General features: G+C 41.2%; 1 protein-coding gene across 6 annotated transcripts in view; it reads right to left on the bottom strand.

Annotated features, from left to right (window-relative positions):
* The window catches only part of DIS3L2 (DIS3 like 3'-5' exoribonuclease 2), a 401,609-nt gene that overhangs the window by 87,282 nt on the left and 296,991 nt on the right, over positions 1 to 17,336 (bottom strand). For all 6 annotated transcript variants that reach the window (XM_063104706.1, XM_063104715.1, XM_063104740.1 and 3 more), the window contains exon 12: positions 11,978 to 12,085. In XM_063104706.1, the coding sequence (XP_062960776.1) occupies positions 11,978 to 12,085 (108 nt within the window). The remainder of the gene's footprint in view (positions 1 to 11,977; positions 12,086 to 17,336) is intronic.

Genomic DNA, 17,336 nt, shown 5'->3' with positions numbered 1-17,336 from the left:
TATCAACTTTTTATATTTTATAGACACAAAGGTGTGAGGAAACCACATCCTTTGAAAACTGTTCAATTCCATTCAAATGTATTTTAAATTTATCCTCTGAAAAATGTCAGTGCCTCATTAAGACATCTCTGGTTCAAAACACTGCTAATGGGGTTAATTTATAATTTTAAATAACTAGATGCAAAATAATTTCTGCAGCAACTTTGGGCTTCCGTATGTAAAATATTTAGTTCAAAAAACTTATCAGGAAGAAAGAAACATTTTCCTGATTGGAACGAAATGAGGCTGTTTGGAGATGCTGCGGGTGGGGATGGAGTAGGTTTCTGCCCCTTCCTACAGCTATGAACACAGGGCAGCCATCCTAGAGGATAGCACAGCAGGGGGAAAAGTCAAAGGTGCCAAGAAGAAAGTGTCTGAAAAGAAACTGGGCTGAAAAAGGAGGGGCTTGAATACAGCAAAGAGAGGCAGGTCACCTCTGTGATGGAAAGGAAGCCAACTCCCAAGGGAAGACCTGAATAACTGCAGCGGCAAAGGCCGTGAGGTGTGCAGGGGCTCCTCTGGGCCCACCCCTTGCACTATAAACACTGTAACTAAGTGAGGTCCAGGTTTCTTAAACAGGACAGTAGACCACAGTAAGATTAAGGAGTAAAGAACAAGACTGAAGCACCACTGGCCACAGTCTCCATTTATACCTAGCGGGATGCTCTCTTCCTGCTGGGATGACCAGATTGTACAGAGAGCCTCTGAGGCCACACCGGGCCTCTGGTGCCCGCCAGAGACCTCTGCCGCGGGTGCTGACAAAGGAGCACGCACAGCAGAGGGCTGCATGTTTGCCTGCCCTGCCTGTTTTAGGTTATAAGTCAGCTTGTTTATTTGCTAAAATTTTCTAAAAGATTTATTTGTATACAAAAAAAAAAAAGCCTAACTCAGTAAGCTGAGTGCTCTTCTGCTCTCTGAGGCCGCCTGCCATGAGCTTAGTCCACTGGTCCTCAGAGTTGGAATCAGGCCCTTGCCATCATGACCTGGAGGCAGCTGTCAAAACTTCTAAGCCTAAGAGGAAGGAAACAGGGAACTGCCTCAAGTGTTTGCCTTGCCCACCAAACCCGGGAAATAGCAGGAAACATGAGAGCAGCCTGGAGGCTCTTGACATGGTTAGGAGACAAGAACTCCATTCCTGTGACACTGGTGAGGACACCATGCTTGAGGAAGCCTTGAAGGTGCTCCCTTTCCCAGTAGACAGTGGATGGGAGTGGGGTGTAGGAGAAATCTTTAAAGGCTCACACTAGCCTAGGTGGACTGGCTGGGAGGCCCTGGGCCCTGGGAAGGAAGTTGAAGGTGCAGGCTGGAAGGAAAGAAGGAAGTGCAGGAGAGCAATGGAGGAAGCGTTCTGAGCACAGGGTTCAGACAGACCCAGGAAAAAGAAAATCATGATACCTAAGGCCAGTGAGGTTAATTCAGCCCCAGCCTTCCATCAGGACCAATCAGAGTCATCTCACAAAAAACAGAGGCCCATTCGTCCTTTAGAGACACCCAGCACAGCAACCTGTCAAACCCACTAATCAACAACATCAAAATGCGGGAGAAAACCTGATTAAAAATAATTTTTAGTTCTTTGTATGACAGTCTTATAAATGATATGTCTTCTTTGGTTTTATTTTTTGAAAATATTTTACTTTGAATTCTTATTTTAATCCCAATGATTCATAGGAAAATCTGTGCTCACAATTTAGTTCAGGTGTTACCTTGAAGTGACCTTAGGTAAGCCTGTTAATTGTCTGGTGCCTTCATTAGGAAACTGGGACATGAGGGACAGAGAACACAGTGGAGTTCTCCCAAAGGCTCCCTTGTCCCAGCATTGTCACTACAGGCCTGAAATAAAACAGTTCTGCTCTACCTGGTAATTACTGAAGATGGATATTCCAGGAACTTTTCTATTATTCTCAGAATCAGTCTTTAAATTACTGTCTCTCACTGGGAGCTGCTTGGGCCAGGTTCCACTATGGTGTTTGAGGATGAAACACAATATCCAAACACTGTGTTTCTTTACCATTAACTGAAGCCCCAAGTTATATGATCCTGTTCATAAGCCTCAGCTCTGTGAGCTTGCTGCAAACACCATGGTGACCCAGAAAGAGCAGAGCATTTTATTTTTCAAGTTTCACAGGCTTCCCAGAGAGGGTGAGGCATGCAACTCTGGATAGGGTGACACTGGGAAGAACAGTTGGCTGTGGGGAAGCAGGAAGCCATGTGAGGCACTCTTCAACTCCTAGGACATGGCAGAGTGCTGAGAAGGCTGTTGGAGATGAAGATGCTGACCAATGGGAACACTGTTTTAGTTAAGCAAACTAAATAAACAAAGATTTGTGAAAATACATAAACAAATCACCGTATGAAATCGTTTCTAAGCATTTTCTGAGTACATGGTACTGGGCAGTGGGGAAGAGAGAAAAAATTAGGAATGGGCTCTGCTTATAAGGACTTTAAAATCCAGCAGGACAACAGATATGTGCACCAATGGCTCTAAAGTGCAGGGAAGGATGCCAGGTGCTGCAGGCGTGGAGAGATGGGAAAATGGATTCTGACAGGGAAGATGGGGTCCTCCAGCCTGACTACCTTCTCATGTAGTCCACACCGCTCACTCCCCAGACTTCAGCCTCCCTCCCCCAATCTTCCCTCCCTTCAGGGCAGAAGAGTTGGTGGTCCTCCTCTTATTGGGGTCTAACCTCCTACCTGGAGTTTGGGTCCTAAGCCTCCAACCACCTTCTTGCCCTGACTCCAAAAACCTGTTCCTCCTTCCTCATCTTCAATGTCTCCTTTCCTATTTACCTTCCTACTGAGCCTACAACCATATTCCAATCTCTCTCACCTATTTATTAAAAAAAAGAAAAAAAATATCTCAGAATAATTTTTATTTTTCTCTTATTATAATGTTAAAATGCATTCATTGTAGGAAAAAAAAATACAAGTGGGAAAAAGAAGAAAAAATCTATAAATCCATCACCAGGAGATTGCTACTGTTTCCATTTTGGTACATATTTAATTTCTGTATCTTCAATACCTTGTACAGTGTCTGCACATAGCAAATATTCAATGAATATTTTCTAAATGAATGAATGCCATTTCTTGGAAGAAGTGGCATGTTAGCTGGACCTCAAAGGATGAGTCTTCCTGGCAAAGCTGAGAAGAAGGACATTCAGGGAAGACGAGGAATCATATGCAGAGTCTTAGAAGTGCACCAACTCCACAGTGGGCCAAACAGGCTGAGGGGACCGGCGGGTGGCTGGGAGATGGTCATGCAGTGGGGCTGTGGCTAATTGTGACAGGCTGTCAGAGGATGCTGAGCACTAGTATAAGCAGACCAGATTCAGCTTCCAGAAAGTCACCCAACTCCATCGGGGAAACAGAATAGAGAGGCCATGACTACTCTATTGCAGTGGTCTCAGGGCAAGATGACAAAGACTTGAACTGGGTAGTCACTGTGGTAATAAAAAAGAGAAAATTGATTAGAGACACTTTGCAAAGGTAGATCTGTTAGCCCTTGGAACTGCTTGGATGTGGCAGATGTGAAGCAGGCTAGCAACGTAAAGTCTGAGTGGCTCAGTGGATGCTGATGCCATTAAAAGATCTAGAGAACACAGGGTTTAAACTCAGGTTGGAACAGAAGCATTTTCACTGCATGAAGAGGGGAAAGGATGGAGAAAGGCAGAGAGTGATTTTAATGTAGAAGGGGGCAATTCAGCAGAGCAAGCTGGCTAGCCTCTCTGGTTTCCAAGAAGGAAAAATGAAAGTCAGGGAGAACGGTGGGTCTTGAAGGAAAGAGGAGTGAAAGGCAAGGCTGAAGGCTGGAGCCCAAGAATAAAGATTTGGAACAGTTATATTAACAATAGATAAAAGGATTCCTAACTAGCACTGAAAACTCAGTTGAAGAAAGACAACCTTGTACATACCGTAATTCTCTTACAATGTCCAATTCTCAAAATGGGAGGTGCTAGGCAGGGAGTAGAAAGGTTTCCCTAGGGCTACAAGGAATGGACAGAGACTTGAAGGATATTAGAAGTTGGGTAGGACATGGAAGCTGAGGATGGGGAACTGCTGCATAGCAGAGAGCTCAGTTATATGATAAAAGCCAGCTTCTCCCATGCAAGCGAGATGCTCCAAGAAATGAGAAGATAGTCTGGTCCCAAGAAGACTCTGGAGTCTATGCATCTCTAGAAGAGAAGACAGGGAGAAAAGAACAGGGGGAAAAATTCCATTATAAAGACTTTTTGGCTTTTATGCTGGATGAGAGATTAGAGAGTTTTAATGGAGGAGAGACAAGGCCTAATTTAAGATTTAGAAGGGTCACTCTGACAGTTGTGTGGGGAAAAGATGAAGTGGGGCAGGAGTTGAAGCCGGAAGAACAGTTAGGAGGCGACTGCATCAGTCCAGGTGAGAGACAGTAGCCTGAACCCAGTGCTGGTAGTGACAATAACTCCAGATCCTAGAGTTATTTAGAAGGCAAAGCTGAGATGACTCACTGGCAGATTGGATGAGGGGGGTAATATAAAGACCAAAGTCAAAATGACTCCATGGGTTTAGTAAATGGCAGAAACAGGCTACTTCCAGAGTACACTCTAGGTCCTAACTGATCCTGGACAGCACATGGCAGGGATGTTGCAGGAAATGCAAACTACTAATTGTGAGACCCTTCTCCTTTATTATTCTGATCCAAGATCTTGCAATTCTATGGTTTTAAGGCCTAAAGACTTAGTTACCAAGTCAGATTCATTGCATGTGACCTTCTTTAAAATTTAACATGAGTATTTTTACAGAGGTGACTTCCAATTAAGATCCCTCTGATGGGTGGGGCACATTGACCTGGTCTTTGTTTTGCAGGATGTTATACTCCTGACAGCCAAATGAGACAGAAGTGCCAGAGGTGCTCAGGAGGTAACGAGACCACTGGACTGACATGGTCAGAGGGGATTTCATGGTACCAGAGATGCATCTTACAAAGCACAAGATTTAATTGGGTGAGTTTTCCCTAGTGACAATATATAACCAGTCTAGATTACAGAACAATGCTCTCATAATCTGTGAGAAATATGCTAAAAATAGATTCTTCAGAGTTTATTAACCTAAAAATCTGAGCACTGGCTTAATGAAAGCATAGATATCCAAGATTTTCTTGTGGGTGTTTAAAGACATCTACTGGGTATTAAAAAAAACCCGATTTTCTTGTGGATGTTTAAAGATATCTACCGATTATTAAAAAAAGTTGAAATTGCCTTTCTATAGCTGACCATGCCTGTTCCAGAAAGTAAGGCATTCCAGTAGACTAAGGAAATACAAAGTTTTACCCATTTCAACTCCAGGTGAGATTGGCGGCCATGTAGAGGTGGTAGTAGTGACAGCACGATGCTGTTGGCCCTGTTCTGGCTCTTTCTAACTAAGTCCAAGAACTTTCACCAAGAGAAGCCACCACTACATGCAAATCCAGGCTCAGCTTTGGCCACACAGGCTTCAGAGACCTTCCTCTTCATTCATTTGGATTCTTGATGCAGGACTACACCTTTCTTTCCGGCCTGCTCTGGCTCCCTGACCCTCCCATCTGGATCCAAACTTTGTCCCCTCCCCTTGCTTAACTCAGGCTTTCCCTGACAGTGTCTTGAACAAGCACCATCTTGACTATGGGTAAGAGATACTCATCTGTCACTACATCCCAGGACTAACCAACCAGGTCTACCTTCATGTGGTCCCTTGGTCTGGGTAGGGTGTTTGGATAAGCACAGTACAAGGAGGGTTGTTAGAGGGCCCTGCCCCACAACTCTGTCCCTAATCCAAACCCTCGTACTTCCCATTTGGCTTGGTTTGTACTGAGGCCCAGTACCCCTCCTGGACCAGCTCTCCTGCCCTCCATGCCAGAGGCTTGGGCACCAGACACTGCCTCCAACAGAAACCCCAAGGGCCAACTGAGTTTCAGAGTTTGCTGCTTTCTAGTGCTTCTTTTATGACCCTCATATTTCAGAAGCTCATTAAATCAGACAGTTTTTTTATTTCTTGGGTCTGACCCTGGCAGGCATAATTCAGACTCAAAGTTCTTTTCTGTTGACTCAAGTTAATTTTCTTCTCTGGGCTTTTATTTTCTACTTAAACTTTCACAAAAAATAAGCATTTATTAAAACATAAAAGTTATACATGTTTTCAAAAAGCATTAGAAAATACAAAAAAGTAGAAAAAATTACTCATCACTACCCAAATACAACCATGACTGGCATTCTGTTTTATTTCCTTCTGGTCTTTTTCCATTCATTCCCCCCCCCCCCGTCCACGCTCCCACCCCCCCCCAAATCTGACTGCTGGCATACTGTCCTCACCATTCCTTCTTTGCATTTCAGATAATGTTTGTCTCTTAAATCTTAAAAAGGAACATTTTACTACCACTAAAAACAAACATAATGTGTGTAACTTGTTTTGATCCTAATTTAGACAAATTATTTGGAGACAATCAGGGAAATATACTATGGATTGGCTTTTGGACAACACCAAGGCATTAGTATTCACTGTTAGGTGTGCAAATGGCAATGTAGTTATATAAGAAAAGGTCAAAATTTTTTAGAGTCACATATTGAAATATGTACGAGTGAAATGACATGACATGTCTGTGGTTTGTTTTAAAATACTTTAGAAAAATAAAAAAATCTTGACAGTTGTTGAATCTGGGAGAAGGGGATGGTGGGTTTATTGTGCTATTTTCTTTACTTCCATGTATGTTTGAATTTCTTCAAACAGAAATAAAAAAATTTAAAGCAGTTCAAACAGTCAAATAGTTTTAAAAACCTGTTATGAAAGCAGCAGCCCACACTGTTCCTCTCCCTCCTCTGTCCCTCCCCAAGGGTAATCACTTTTACCTTCTTTAACTATTTTGGTGTTAACTTCCATATTTCTATATAACCTGCTTGACTGCTACTTCCTGATGTTTAGGCATTATTTGCAAACTTTTCGCTACAGAAGAAGAAAATTTATTTTTCCTTCCCAGACATACTCTCTTCCCCTCAACTAAATAACTGTTCCAGCCTCTCATCCTCCCAATATAGTTACATCATAACTATCAGAATTTACTTGATCAATATACGACTATGGTTATGTAAATACTAAGTGTTCCTTTTCATTCTTACACATTTTTTTTATTTTCACTGGAATTAATAATTGTCTTGTTTTAATTTGCCTGATTTATCTGCATACTATGTATATAAATTCATCTCAAACTCTCCACCAACTATTTAAAACAGCAGTTCTCAAGGTGGTCCATGGACTCCTCAGGGTCACTGAGACCTTTCAGGAGTCTATGATGTCTAAACTATTTTCATAATAATACCACAGCATTATTTGCCCTTTTCCACGTGCTGACATTTATACTGATCATACAAAACCACTGGCATGGAAAACTGCTGTTGCCCTGGCAATGAATCAGGCAATGGCGACAAACATACCAGTGGTTACTGTACTCTTCACTACCTCACACTCATGGTAAAAAAAAAAAAAAGCTAGTTCACTTAAGAATGTTCTTAATGGAGCAGTAAAAGTTATTAATTTTATTATGTCTCAACCCTTGAGTACTTGTGTTTTCCACTTATGCTGCATGCAGAAATATGATGGTCATCTTGAGGAGAAGCATTGATGTAACTGAGCTGTGAGATGAACTGATTGCTTTTTTTATGGAACACCATTTTTACTTGAAAAAACAACTGACATACAAACTGTAGTTATTTAGACTTGGATATGTGGCACTTCAAGGAAAACAACTGACATTGTTTACTGACAATGATAAAATTCAAGCTTTCACAAAAATTAGAATTTTAGAAACTTTGTACCTGACATATAAGCTTGACAGTTTCCTAATACTTAAAGACTTGTCTGATAAGATTGGTAGTGATGTTAACAAATGTGACTTTTTGATATTATATAATGAAATGTGTTCACATTGAAAAGATCAGCATAATAAGCCAATGTTTTCTACATGACCAATACATAATGTTAAAAAATCATTCATAAGTAAAAGATCCATTTGAAGTGTAAAATATGCCAGTGGAATTTTATGTAACCCAGTAAAAAAAGTTCAATTGATACTGTATTAATCTGCTAGGGTTGCCATAACAAAATACCATAGACTGGGTGGCTTAAACAACAGAAATTTATTTCTCACAGTTCTGAAGGCTGGAAGTTCAAGATCAAAGTGCCAGCCAATTCGGTTCCCAGTGAGGGATTTCTTCTTGGCTTGCAGACAACTGCCTTCTTTCTGTCCTCACATGGTAGAAAGAGAGAGAGCAAGCTTTCTTGTGTCTCTTCTTATGAGGACACTAATTTTATCAGCTTAGGGCCCCACCCTTATGACCTCATTTAAACTTAATTACCTTCTTATAGGCCCTATCTCCAAATACAGTCCCACTGGGGAGTAGGGCTTCAACATATGAATTTTAGAACAACACAATCTCAGTCCATAAAAGATGTGGCTTCAGATTCTAGATTGCAACTAACTTTTAAGAAACTATTTGTCGGATTTTGGTTTAGCACAATGACGAATATCCACAATTATCTGAAAAAGTTATTAAAGTACTCCTTTTTTTTTCATATCTGCCTGAAGTCAGATTTTCTTCATATACTCAACCAAAACAACTTATTCCAACAGACTGAAGGTAGAAGCATCTATGAGGATTCAGTTTAATGTCTTCTTCAAAACAGACAAGAGGGTATTTGTGAAAATATGAGATGAACTGCTCTAATTTTTTTTTGAAAATAGTTATTTTTCATAAAATGTTTTTTATGTTAACATATAATAGGTTTATTACTGCTGTTTTAATTAGAATATTTAAAATTTTTATCAGTTTTAATTTGTAATAGTGTAAACAGCAGTAATGCAGATAAACAAAAGCTCCTTGAGGTCCTCAATAATTTTTTAGTGCAATGGGCTGTAAGACCAAAGTTTGATAACTTGGTCTTTATAATCTTTCAAGAAATTCAGACACAGATATTTTAACTATTTCATTTTCTCAAAGACATCTCTCTTAGCACCTTCTGATCTGCTCCAACCTGGATTAGCTGCCTTCCATGCCTGTATACAGCTGTTACCCTTGGAACGTTCTTCACCATCATCTAGGGCCAGTGTCAGCTCATTATAGTCTGTGGGCCAAATCCAGCCTGTCACTTGTTTTTAAATAAAGTTTTATTGGAACACAGCCATGCTTATTCATTTACATGTTGTCCGCTCTCCTGCTATAATGGAAGAGTTTAGTAGTTGCCACAGAGACCATACGGCCTGTAACGCCTAGAGTATTTACTACCCGGCCTTGTACAGGAAAGGTTTGCTGCCAGTGATCTAGGCAATTCCTTCCCTTCTTTTCTGTGTTGGTTTCCTCTTTCTTGATTTACTCCTTCATTTTGGTGAAGTACATCCTCTAGAAGCTTCCTGAGAAAGGGCGTATAAAAGGTACCTTTTTCTTGAGACCTTGCATGTCTGAAAATACCTTAGCTGGGTACAGAATTTTAGCATGGAGATCATAGTCTTTCAGAAATTAGAAAGCTTTGTTCACTGTCACCTAGTTCTTAGGGTTCTGGTACAAAAGTCTGAAGTTATTCTGATTTCTGATCTTCTACATGAGTTTTTCCCTCCTCCTTCTTAGAAACCCGTAGGATCCTTTCTTTGTTCACAGTGTTCTGAAGTTTTACGATGATGTGGTCTTGGAGATGATGTGCCTTTACCACTGTGCTGGGCAATGACCTCTTTCAATCTGGAAAGCCATATCCTTTAGTATTGGGGCATTTCCTAGAATTATTTCATTGATCATTTCTTACCCTCTGTTTTCTTTGTTCTCTGTTTCTGGAATTCTCATTGAATAGATGTTGGATATCTTAGAAAGGTCCTCTAATTTTCTCATCTTTTCTATCTCCTTCTGGGTCAATTCTTTGACTTTATCTTCCAAACAGAATCTTGAATCTTCTTCATCTCTTCTTTGCTGTTTTTAATTTCCAAGAGCTCTTTTTTTCATCCTCCAAATGTTTCTTTTTTTAAGTCTATAGATCTTATGATATACTCTTTAAAAAAAAATTATCTAAGGATATAAATGATAATTTCTTTCCCTGTTTAGTGTTTTGTCCCACTTGCTTTTTTTTTCTGTTTATTTTGTCTTCATATTTCTTTTTTTTTTTAGTGGCTGGCCAGTACAGATCTGAACCCTTGACCTTGGTGTTATGACACCATGCTCTAACCAACTGAGCTAACCGGGCAGCCCCCTGTCTTCCTATTTCATATTAAAGGCTTTTCACTTGGTTGTCTCTTCATACACGAAAATAAAATCTTACAAAGCTGATTTTTTGATAAATCTTAAAAAGCTCTGATTGGGTAGGTGGAGCTTACTGTCTTTAAGCTTTACTGTAGGGAGAAATAGCTGAGCTGTCAGTTGGGAAACTCTTAAGATTAGTATATTTAAATCTTTATTCTTCACTACTCAGATTCCTCATAAAAAGATTTTCCCATTTCCTGACTCACGGATATAGGCCTGGCTACCAGAATTCTGGGGTTGGCTGGGAAAAACAAGCTAGGACTCTTGACATTCAGTATGCCAACATTTATTCAATCTTCCTTAAGGTACCACTACCAACAAGTTTATTTGGTATCCTCTAGTTCAGACTCACCTTACTTTATACTGTCCAGAGAATAAATTTCTGGTCTTTTGCTAAGTTATGGGAGGGGCAATCTTTTAAAATAAACTCTCAACCAATGCTGTCGTTTGCCTCATTTCCAGCCACCCCTCCCCCACCTTCCACAGTTACCTGGTGCTGTCAATTTCCGAATGTTTTTAGGGTTTTGCTATGTAAATTGGGTTGTTTCTTGGCTCTCTCTATTGCTGGCTCAGGATTCAGCTTTCTCAGGACTGCTAAGTCAGTTAACACTCATCCATCTGCTACTCAGCTTCCAAAATTTTGTTGCTGTTGTCTCCTCTTCCACTCTCTTTGTCTTTGTGGTTTAAGTCTTAAAAAATAATCTCTTTATTGTTGTTTTAGTGAGGTTTGGAAGGGTATGAAAGTAAAAGTGAGTATTAAATTCTCCATCTTTATTTGGAACCTCTTTATAATTTTTTTTTTAACTTCCATTTAATATTACAGCATAAATATTTCCCATGCTCTTCCATGGTCTTTGTAAACAGCTTTAGCAATTGTGCAACATTCCATTGAGTAGGTACCATAGCTTACTTAATCATTACCCTATTTTTGGATGTTTAGAGTTATTTCCATTTTGGGGGAGGGGACTAGTTTTCCTAGAGTCATCTTTCATTTATCTGTCTCATTTATTCCCTATGTCTAGAGAATGCCCCTCTATTCCTAGTCTGCAGTTTCATTACCCTGTGCCTCGATTACGGCACTACCCTACTGATTCATCTTCAAACCTCCAGTCATCCATGATAATGCAGCACTAATAGTGCTAAAATGTCACTTTTCTCATGACACTTCAGACAAACCCCAACACCTACCATTCATTTGTGACTGGCATTTGAGACTCCATAGTTTGATTCCAAGCCCCCTATGCAAACTCCCCCACTCTTTCTCAAATCCTCCTCCAAACAGGCTCTGCTCTCCTAACTGCAGCTTAAGGGGCCCCCTGCCTTTGCTAATCCACACTCACCTTCACTTAAAGCCCGTCTCCTGCACTGAGCCTATCCCACATTACTTTGCTTACTCAATTTCTTCCTTCACCTGATAATAGACAAGAAACAGGTAACTCGTTTTGAAGTGCTTAGGGTTAGTCTTGCCTTCTAAATGGGACTGAAGCTCTTCAGAGGTAGTGGCTCTTAGATTTCTTGTCTATGGTGGCTGCCCCATACCTCCCTCATCCTACCACCATGGCATTCCAGCCCTGTGCCAGGCACATGATGGGTGCTTACCATGACTCACAGAATGGAACGGTGGTAAAAAGAGAGAACCACAACATGTAAGTTGTTACCTTGCCCTCTGGTGTCAGTGTCCAGATCACAGAGAAAGTCAGCTTGTCGGTCCCAGGGTTGAGGCTGCACAGCTCCTCACACAGCAGCCTGGGAAGCATGGGAACCACCTGGAAACAGAGGACAGGCCCATGAGCACATTCACCAACCTGCAGGATTTTGCCCCAGGCTTAGGAGAAGCCCAGAGGGCAGAGTTTTGGTGAACAGACTCAGCTTTCCCATAGCTAGCTGAATATGGAGGTGGCTCTGTTCCCTGAAGACTGCAGAAAGACCACACTACCTTATACTCTTCCATGAGCCTCTAGAGTCAATGGGAATGTGAGCTGAGAAAGTGAGAACAGCTGGTAACAGAAGGTAAAACTATGTTGCAGCAATGAAAAATTGCCACATTTTACTATCTACAAAAACTAGACTCAAGAAAGACCTGTACTTCTGTATATAACTATTCTAGTTGAACTATACAGTTAAGAACCTAAGGGCTGAGTATAAAATCCCGACAGGGTTCCATCAAAGGAAAATCAGGCTACTGTCGAATCAATGCTTTAGTAATTGAACATACCATAATTTACCAAATTGTATGTTGGAACATAAACAATATAGTACACTAATAAAATATCACTATACCAATAAAACTTAAAGGTTCATAAATCTAGGTTTCCCAGATGAATACTGTGGTCAACCAGTCAGTCATTTTGTAGCTTTTTAAGCTTAAATAGCCTCTCCTTATTGATCTTTCTATCTGATAATAAACTGAGTCAATAGCATACCCTCTTTAACTAAAACATTTAACTTACTTTTAAATAATGACTTACAGTTGTCCTGGATTATTACTTGTTTTTTCTAAGATACCAAACATGAAATGATGATCTCTTCCTATATCTCCTGAAGATATTTCAAACTCTTTCCCCTTTACCTTTAAATCTGTTCCTTTTCCCATGTTTTTCTTGTTTAATGGCACTACCATCACCCCACCTTTCAAAACTAAAAACATCAGCATTGCCAGCCATTTCCTCAACACATTTACAGTGGATCTACTTGATTTGCAGTTTTGAGCATGGGTAACCCTGTAACCCTGTGCCAGCTGAGAAGTGACAGGCAAGAGGGGCAACTATGCCACAGTTGAGGTAATTTAGCTACTTACATTTCTTTATCTGCGAAAGTCAAAACAAATCCTAGTGGTTTCTTATTCTGAGTGAAGTGTCTGTACCTGTATTCTGCTTCAGTACAGTAAATATCTTTGGTGAGAAAAAGTAAATTCAGGGGGAAAGTTTCAATACCATACCATCTCATGATTGAATTATAAAGATTTTGCATAATTTCAGCCTTTGGACTATGCTATGGACTATAAATACACACACACACCCCACCACCACCACCACCACCACTTCATACACTGAAGCCCTAACCTCCAATGTGACTGAACTTGAAGATAGGGTCTTTAGGAGGTAATTAAGGTTAAATGAGGCCATAAGGGTCGGGCCATAATCCAATAGGACTAGTGACTCTATAAGAAGAAGAAGAGAGAGAGAGAGAACACACACTCTCTCTGCAAGAAGGCACAGAGAAAAGGCAATGTGAGGACACAGCCATACAGAAGTAGGGAGGAGCACCCTCACCAGGAAACAAATCGGCCAGCACATTGATCTGGGACTTCTAGCCTCCAAAACTGTGAGAAAATAGATTTCTGTTATCTTAGCTACCCAGTCTATGGTAAATTGTTGTGGGAGCCTGAGCTGACTAAGACTAAATCAAGTTTGCTGGGTGTGCATTCTTGCATTCTTCTCTTGGTTGCTGTATCAGATAATTATACCACCTGTATCTTAGTAGATGGGTCTAGCATGCTTGTTGCAATGATATTAGTCCAGGACTTAATACCTTTTATTTTTTTTATAGATAGTATTTCTTCTAAGAGTTCTAGGCAGTATCTTACTTTAAGTCACAAAGCTGAGCATCTGCTAAAGTAACATAATTCCTGACTTCATATTTTAATGTTTGTCAAAAGAAAGTCATTGCAACTTGGATCTAGACTGGACCCTGGAACAGAAAGAGAACATTGATGGAAAAACTGGTGAAATCCAAATAAAGTATGGCGTTTAGTTAATAGTAATGCTCCCATGTCAGTTTCTTAGTTATGACAAATGCAGCCTGGTAATGTGAGATGTTAACAATGGGGGAGGTTGGTGTGGGGTATATGAAACCTCTCTGTACTATCTTTGCAACTTTTCTGTAAATCTAAAAATATTACAAAGTGAAAGAGCTTATTAAAAAGAAAGCCACTGCTTTCATTAATTGATCTTGTGTTATAAATTTAAATATGAAATAAATTTATGCTAATTATGCTAATGAAAATCTGATCTGTTTTTATATATTAGAGTTTCAGGTGAAGATTTTATTTGCAAAAAGGGCTTCACTACTAAGAAAACAAACGAACAAGGTCGAAAGACCATTAACCAACTGAGTGAAGTGCAGACTCATCAGTGGCATGGTGCAGGAAAAAGAGCAAAGGAGGAAAAAGACTTTGACACCAGAGAGACTTGGGGTCTAATCCTGGGCCCACCACTTCCTGTGCAATTTGGGCAACTTAGTACAATTCTGAGTGTTGGTTTTCTCATCAGTAAAACAATATTGAAGATGTTCACTAGAAGTCAGCTCATTGGCCAGCCCATGGTGCCCCGGGTCCTCTGTTACCTGGCCCAGCCTTCCCCTTTAAGCCTTGGCCCCAGCCCTCCCATCCAGCACTCTACATGCCAGCCACGGGAGCATTCCCACTGCAGCCTCTTCCCCTGCCGTGCCTGCAGACTGCTCCAGCTCCTGCACATGTTGTTCCCTCTTTCTGGAACACCTTTCTGGATGTTTTACACCTGGCAAACATTTATATGTCCTTTTGGATTCAGCTTATTGTCATCTCTAGAAGGCTTATCCAGACTCCTCCACAACACTTCCACAGCATTCACCACACTACATCCTGCTTTTTCAAATGCCTCTACTCTCCACTAGGTCCTGGAGATTCTCAGGAACAAGGACGAAGTCTTGCTCCTGTTTCTCTATCCAGCAATGACACACGGCCGGCACTTGTAGTTTGCAGATGACTGACTTCCGCCCAGGAAATAAATAACCTACTTTTTCTAAGTTTACTGTTTTGTTTACTGCATCACGTAAAATATGAAATACACGATAGACTTCTATTTAAACATTTTTACAAAAATCTCATAGGCAACTAGCATTTTAAGTATAAGGTAAACTTTGGCTACTCCCTCCTAAAAACTATCAGCACACTCAATGGCTGCCCAGGTTATAAAAATTACTTGGTGTTCTTTATCTTTCTTATACAGAAGACATTTTACACTATTCACACTGCAATGGTCAGATGCCAAAAGAGCCTACACGCTCATGAAGAAGCTAAACATTCAAACTTTTTGGGTAGTATAATTATATTTACTTTTTAAAAAGCATTCCTTTTAATGAACTTTCACCAGATCTTGAGGCAGAATTCAGACGGAATCCAGAGAAAAGTCTTTATGTCCATAAAGTTTTGTAAATATAGTTATTCCTCTTTCAAAGGAAAAGGAATTAAGAGGTTACAATCACACTTGTGGCTTGGCACCTCACAGCCTCTCATAAATTGGGCCCGATTCCTGCTGGGGTAACTGTGAAATGTGCTCGCCCACAACCCTGTGCTCAGCAGGGATCCCTGCGTAGGAGGGCTGGAGAGGCAGGCAGCCTCCAACAAACTGCTTCCTCACATACAAGTCCTGTTACATCAGGGGAAGCCCTGCCTGGACCATGGCGTGACAGTCCACACACATGCATCGGCTATATGAGGCCTGCCACAGTACCTGGAGTCCTGGAGAGATTCCGAGCCAGGGTGCTGAGTGTAGAACACTACGTATGACTGCAAAAGGTCTTTGCAGGAGTGAGAGACTCCTAACTATCATGAGCATTGTGCGAATGTGTACGCATCCTCTGACCCCTTGATATTTTCCCCCAGGCTGGTCCTCTGTCCTGCCCTCATTAGCTTCACTACTAAGTATGGACCACATAAATAACTCCTTCAAAGTTCTAAAACTCACTCATTTCCACTGTCCCAACTCTAAAAACCCCACGATGCAATCTGCCTTTTCTTTTTTTTTTTTTTTTTTTTTTTTTGTCTTTTTCGTGACCGGCACTCAGCCAGTGAGTGTACCGGCCATTCCTATATAGGATCCGAACCCGTGGCGGGAGCGTTGCCGCACTCCCAGCGCCGCACTCTCCCGAGTGCGCCACGGGCTCGGCCCGCAATCTGCCTTTTCTGCTTTTGCAATTCCTAGCTCAACAGTGACCGGGAAAACTGTTGGGCCATGCGAAGGTGTATCATTCCCCTTGCTCCTGCCTCTGTGGGGCTGGTAAGCCTTTCACCTGTCTTTGTTAGTTCCTTCCCCATGTCCTTCAGATTCGATTCCAAACATTATTACTCCCTCAAACCTCCTACCGGACTGCCTTTTCACTCTTTCTCAGCAGAAAATCTCAACTCTTCTTCACAGATAACACTGACTGTCAGACTCAACCCCTCCCAGACACCCTTCCAGCTCTTTTCCTTCGGCCAGTTTCTCCTGACCCCAGGCCCCCTCACTTTACATGTGTACCTCGGTCCCCTGCTATGTCACAATGAGCACCCTCCCTGTCCAAAGGCTAGCTCTCTGTCTGTGCTTTTGATCCCTCAGTACCCCTCAGCTTTTCTAAAGGAGCTACCCGTTCAGCTGGTCTCTCTCTCCCTGTGGGCCATAAACACAAGGTCGGCATTGCCCACTCTTAACACAAGCACCACTCCCTAACCTAGACCCTCCCCTTCACTTCTCATATAAGTTTCTCAAAATAGTTTATGTTTCCTAGCTTCATTCTCACCTTCCTTTCACTCCTCAACCCAATGTAACATTTTTTAATTACAAAAATTACACAGTCATTGTAGAACTTTTACATACCAAACCAAAACATTAAAATGTAAACCTTTTGAGGCCCTCTTCCCTTAGAATAAACAATGTTAACATGTTGGTATAAAACCTTTGTCTTTTTTCTGTGTACACATGACTATGTCAGGTAAACTATCACATATTTTAGGTGCATATATTTTTTAAAATACAGAACTAACAGACTCCGTTCCTCGACCAGCTCCTCCAGTGCTGGTGCTTGTCATCCTCTGCCCTTTGCTCTCCTTTCTTCTTGCTGCACGTTCTGCCCCGGGGTCTCCTTCAGCCCTGAGTTTATACTACGACTACCCATCCAAGTCTGCATTTCTAGCCACGCCTCTCCTTGTAACTCCAGATCCCTCTAGAGCGTTACTCTCTGGAAGTCCCATGGACACTTCCAAACCCCATGAAGAAGACA

The sequence above is a fragment of the Cynocephalus volans genome, chromosome 1, assembly GCF_027409185.1.
Source record: "Cynocephalus volans isolate mCynVol1 chromosome 1, mCynVol1.pri, whole genome shotgun sequence".
Classification (NCBI taxonomy): Eukaryota; Metazoa; Chordata; class Mammalia; order Dermoptera; family Cynocephalidae; genus Cynocephalus; species Cynocephalus volans.
The sequence above is the reverse complement of the archived record's forward strand: the minus strand, read 5'-3'. Positions and strand labels throughout refer to the sequence as shown.